We start from the raw sequence: 5,910 nt of genomic DNA, 5'->3' as shown, positions 1-5,910 counted from the left end.
GGGGGGGGGGGGAATAGAGGCAACCAGCAAAGTCCAGAAGCATGGGAAATACCCATAGTAGAACATAGGCATAGCTACGCCTAGATTATGAACAACCAATAGCTGTTCAACCTTTTCTTGAATGCCTCTAGTGATGGAGTCCACAATTTCCCCAGGCAGTCTATTCCACTGCCTCACCATTCTAACATATGAGTACTATTCCAAGATATGGACAACAGGGCTCCTGAAAGCGTTGGGAATTTGGGGACAAAACACAAAGAACATCATTGGGCACGTATCAGTGCCACATGGGTACATGACAGGTGCATTAATCCCTGCAGCTCAGGAACATGCAGAGGTTAATGGTGCCATCATTTGTTCCACTGCAAGGGACCAGTTTGGATCTAACTCATGAGTATTGCTGATCTACACATTTTAAGGAAACAAAGACCCAGTCCCAATCTGTTGCAGACAGGACCTAACGGTTTCCTATCATAACAGGCTAAAATTTGGTATTTAACCCTGCAAGACTCGTATACACTACCATTACGAAATGCATTAAATCAGGTCCCTCAGCTCTGTTTCACAGTAGATGGGACATTACATTTTGTCTACAGAGCTTGAAGAAGACAAATGCTTCTGAAAATTTAAGAAATGCCATAAGCTTTTGTATGGTAATATAACTAAGTTCTACAAAAGACACAAGAAAAAGTTTCCTCCTCCAATATTTTTATAAAAGCCAAAAGCTCCATGTATTCTACATTTATATTTTGGGGTGTATCTGTTGAAGATTGCAGTAAAATAAAAATGAGTCATAGAGTCAGAGAGTCATTGGACTGGAAGGGACCTGTAATATCACTAAGTCTGGTTCCCTGCTATAGGCAGGAGGTTAAAGAGCTCAAACTAGCTCAACAAAATGCTCATCCAGCCTCCTCCTGAGCACCTCCAAGGACTGGCGACTGACACACTACCTCTGCTGTTCCAGGTTCTAGTTACCCTTATGGTGAAGTTCTTCCTTATGTACAGCCTAAATCTTCCCTCTATTAGTGTGTGACCATTGGTCCTTGTCCTCTCAAGGGGTACCTTCCTGATGAGTTGCTCATTCAGATCCTCGTGTTCCCCCTGACATATTTGCAGGCAGCTATCACGTCAACTTGCAGCTTCCTCTTATCCAGACTGAACAAGACCAGCTCTCAGAGTCTCTCCAAATAGGGCCTATCTCTAGGCCCCTAATCATGCAGGTGGTCCTTCTCTGCACCCTCTAGAGTTAATCCACATCCTTCTTGAAGTGCAACACCCAAAACTGAGCACAGTACTCCAGTTGTGGCCTCACCAATGCTGAGTAGAGGGAGAAGCACCTCCTTGGATCTGTCAGCAACGCATCGGCTGATGCATGCCAGAGTTTTATTTACCCTGCTGGTGACTTCCTCCCACTGTTGGCTCATATTCATCTTGTGGTCAGTTGCGACTCCCAGGTCCCATTCAGATGCCATGCCAGCCAGTGGGCTACTGCCTATCCTATAGTTGTGGTGAAGGTTCTTCCTACCCAGATGAAGGATGTAGCACTTTTCCCTGCTGAACCTCATCTGATTCTGATCAGCCCATAGAATAAGTCTGTCACGGTCATCCTAGATCTTTACCTTATCCTCTGGTGTGCCTGTATTTCCCCACAGATTGGTATCAGTGGCAAACTTAATCATAGAGCATTCCACCTCCTCATCCAAGTCGTTAATACATATTTTACAAAGCATGGGTCCAAGCACTGATCCCTGTGAAACACCAGTGGAGACAGCCCTCCAGGATGAAGCCATCCCATCAATTACAGCTCTCTGGGACTGGCCTCTAAGTCAGTTATCCACCCACCTCACTGTAGGCTCGTCCAGGCCAGTACCCTCTAGTATGATTGAAAGAATTTCATGGGAGATGGAATCGAAAGCCTTACTGAAATCTAAGTGAATGATGTCTACCTTGTGACCGCTGTCCAGCTGGTTAGTTACCTGGCTGTAAAAGGACACCTGGATTGTCAGGCATGATCTACCCTCCACAAAGCCATGCTGGTTGTCTCCTAATACTCTGTCAGTCACAAGCTTGTGATTGAAAAGATTGTTAAAGAGACCATCAAAAGTTTTTCCAAGGACCTAAGTCAAACTGACTGGTCTGTAGTTTGTAGTCATCCCTCTTCCCTTTCTTAAAGATGGGCACCACATTAGCCCTCTTCCAGTCTTCCGGGACCACCCATGAGTTCCATGACTTTTTGAATATCTTTGCCAAGGGCCCTGCTATGAGTTCAGCCAGTTCTTTCAGGACTCTTGGATGTAGGTCATCTGGCCCAGTGGATTTGAAGATGTCCAATTGTTCTAAGAGGACTCTCACCTTTTTGGAACCAATTTCATGCTGTCTATAGGCTTCCCCATGGTCTCTGGGCCTCCAGATGGATGCACAGCTCCCATTAGCCTTCTGGAATACCCATGTGAAATATTCATTCAGAAGCTCTGCCTTTTTGTGTGGCTCAACTGTGGGCTGTCCCTCCATGTTCAGTAGGGGTCCCACAGTGGAGCTCAATTTTTTCTTGCTCCCCACATACCAGTAGAATGACTTTTCATTGTCCTTTATTTCAGATGCCAGCTTGATCACCGTGCCGGCTTTGTCTAAAACAAAAAAAAAAAAAATCAAAAGCCTATACAAGAAGTCCTCGACTTAAGACATTTATAAACTGACACCCTCTTTCAACCTTCCAACCTGGGTTTTGACTTTACAAAGCTGCATCCAGCTGGTAAGTCTGGTGTGGTGGAAGGGGAATGGTGTAGGGAAGGGAAGGGGTGTAGGGAAGCAGATCAAGGGCCCCGTGGTGAGGGAGGGGCTGCAGCAAGTTGCTCATCTGGCGGCTCCCACTGCTTGTCCAGGAAAGCATGTGGGGGGGAGAGGCATATGCCCCTGGATCTGCACAGGGAGGAGCAGGCAGGGCCCCCAAAACAAACAATTGTGTAGGTTATATTTATAAACAAAAAATATTGATTAAAAATTATGTAGATGTATTATATATATTATTATATACATTTACAGATAGATATGTTTGGATGAATGTTATGTACACATGATCTTTTAGAAGTGTTCCTAATGCAAACAAGCATTGTAAATTTTTTCCTTGTGTTGCATACATTTGGATTAGAAGTGCACCAATACATCAGTCCAATATTGGGATCGGCACTGATATAAAGAAAATTGACCATGTTGGAAATCGGCCTGATATGGCCGATAAACGTGCCCTCACAGGGTGTGTCCAGCAGCAGGAGCCACCCCCCACTTCCCTGTGACATGGAACCAAAAAGCCTGAGTAATAACATGTGTTCAGGAACCTTGTCAGCTCATTTTTGTTGGTCTCTGAGGATGCTTTAATGTTTCTGATCATTTCTCCAATCCTATAGCTGGAGCTATTAAATAGGTAAGCAAAATTATTTGACCAACTATGTAGTTGGGATAACGTTAGACAAGTTTTCAAATACAAAACAACAGCCTGAAGTCGAAAGCCCACCTGACTCAATGGGGCCACAACAGCCTGCAGCCAAAAGCCCGCCTGACTTTATCCCAACTAGTCCAATAAAAGAGCTCAACCTAGAAAATCATGGCTCTTCATACTGAAGTAGTAACATTTTTAAAGGAAAAGACATGCAAAAGGGCAGAAGTCAAAAATCCATTCTTGTAGACTGCGACCTATGCAGAAAGGCCTGTAGTTTGTAGCAAAGCATACATGCCAGTGACATCTCCTGCCTCAAACCCATTTAATTAACACTGCACAGCTCAAAGTTAGCACCATGTATGTCTCAGCCTTGCATGGGATGCCAACTGGCTCATTTGGGTGCCAGTTCTCCCTCCCCTCCTCCTCCTCCTCTCCCACAACCCCTTCCAAGGTCAACCCTGTCACTCCAAGCTCTGAACAAACATAAATCACACCAGCGCTAACAACACTGTCCTGTTCCCAGACGCATGGTTCCCAAATCATTTTTCTTGAAAGATTATACATCAGTCTTTTGCAGGCAGGAGTTGGTGAAACTCCTGCTTGGCATCTTTCTCTTCAGTAAACAAAAAGATGAAGACCATGTAGAAAATGAGCTATCACATTCTCCACGTGGTAAAAAGATGATCACCTGTGGCTGCAAAATGTAAAACCATATGAAGAGAATCTGTTTTCTAAATCACGAAATAAAACAGTGCAACTGCTGAGACAAGCCCCATTTGGTATGAAGCCATAGGCTGCTCTGCTCTGGGAAACCCGGCAGGCAGTAGGGGCTGCTGTGCTTGGTGCTGCCAGGACCCCCACGAGAGACAGCACCGGGCTCCAAGCTGAGTCAAAGATACCCCACAACCGCTCTCCTTGGGGATGGGGCGGGGCAGACCCGGTGGTTCACGCCTGAATGAAGCCATTGCCCACACGTTATCAGCACTTCCCCCCAGCCCTGGGAGCCATTAGAAGGATGAGTAATGGCCAGGCTGAGGCAGTGTTGCCAAACATATGATAATTACCATGTTTGTACAATAATTTAAATCTTTGTATAATGTACAATTGACAGTAGAAGTGTTCAAAACGTACAATATTTTTTGAGGCAGCTAAGTAATGCAGCATATGCAAAACCCAAGTCGCTCTCAGGTAGTCTCAACTGACTTTCAGGTTCGCTGTTAACACTTTTCTATGACTGCTTGCCTTGACATATATATTTTTCTATTAATGTATTTTGTGTTGCAGGTCAAATCAGTTCCAAAACATATCAACTGAGCAGAACTCAAATCATTCCAAAAACGATATCAATTGAGCAGGCAGAATTCAATCATTCTAAACACCATGTAGGGGGCTGCAACTGACAGCATCCTCTATCCCAGGCTCTCACTCTGGGACTTCAGATGCTTCCAAATCCATTGGCAGACATCCTAGGTGCAGGCCCAAGCCTGGAGGTCTTGGGATATGGATACCCCCACTTGATCTTAGCCCACAAGAGGCTGAAAAGCAGTAGTCTTAACTGACTTTGGGAGGGGTGCAGGGTTTGGGTGGGGGGGGAATTTTAAAGGAAAATCGTGTCCCCCAAGTCAAATCAGCCAAATCAATTCCAAAGCCATGAGTCATTCAAGAACCAAATGAAGCCCTGCTACCAGCAAACATCTTCCACCCCCACCTGGGGCTTCAGATGATTCCAAATTATTTGGTGGGCATCCTACATGCAAGCCCAAGCCTAAACCCAGAGGCTTGGGCTTTGGATGCCCCCAAGTTTCACCTGCCCTCAACTGTATGGCCACAGGGGCAAACTAGGGAGGAGTCTTCCATTTCCATGAAGTCAGCATAATGCGGAGATCTTCCCACTGGAAGGAAGTGAAAGTGGGAGGGTAAGCGTGTATTACCTTGGTCAGGGTAATGCCCCTTGCCAAGAAAATGGTTTTCCCCTGCAAGTAGGAAAACCACCTTAGTGGTCATGGTTTTTCTCCTACCAGGTAAGTATGGGTTTGCTGTCAGCACTTTCTTATGACTGCTGGCCTCGCAACAAGAAAAGCTTCAACTTATATCCACTTATCACTCCCTCACTGGAAGCTTACAACGAGCAATACCAAGTGAAGGAAAAGACTAATCTGCATACATATTTGCACGTTTCAAGCGTAGTTTTTCAGCAAGCACGATAATTTCGAGCTTTCAATACGATAATCTCCTGTTTCAGACCCGGCGAGGCCGGAGCAGCGGCGCTTACCGGGCGGTGCTGAGCAGCGGGTGCTTGGTGCCCACCAGCTTGCGGACCTGCAGCGCGACGTTGCTGAGCTCGTCGCTAAGGAGACAACGCAGGCTGAGGAAGGAGGTGGGGTAGCCCACCAGCTTCTCGGCCTCCGACACCACTTTGCTCCAGGACGCGGCCGAGCCCGGCCTCGACAGCAGCCCCCGCCTCCCCGCCACGG

General features: G+C 46.2%; 1 protein-coding gene across 1 annotated transcript in view; it reads right to left on the bottom strand.

Annotated features, from left to right (window-relative positions):
- The window catches only part of PDSS2 (decaprenyl diphosphate synthase subunit 2), a gene marked incomplete at its 5' end in the record, with an annotated part of 214,902 nt that extends 208,997 nt beyond the window's left edge, over nucleotides 1-5,905 (bottom strand). Inside the window, one exon of the mRNA XM_019520233.1 lies at nucleotides 5,709-5,905. Coding sequence (XP_019375778.1) covers nucleotides 5,709-5,905 — 197 coding nt within the window. The remainder of the gene's footprint in view (nucleotides 1-5,708) is intronic.
- Between the last annotated feature and the right edge of the window lie 5 nt (nucleotides 5,906-5,910).

The sequence above is a fragment of the Gavialis gangeticus genome, unplaced genomic scaffold (genome assembly GCF_001723915.1).
Source record: "Gavialis gangeticus isolate Ggan-Ray unplaced genomic scaffold, GavGan_comp1, whole genome shotgun sequence".
Taxonomy (NCBI): domain Eukaryota; kingdom Metazoa; phylum Chordata; order Crocodylia; family Gavialidae; genus Gavialis; species Gavialis gangeticus.
Note: the sequence above shows the minus strand (reverse complement) of the source record. Positions and strands in the feature narration are given on the sequence as shown.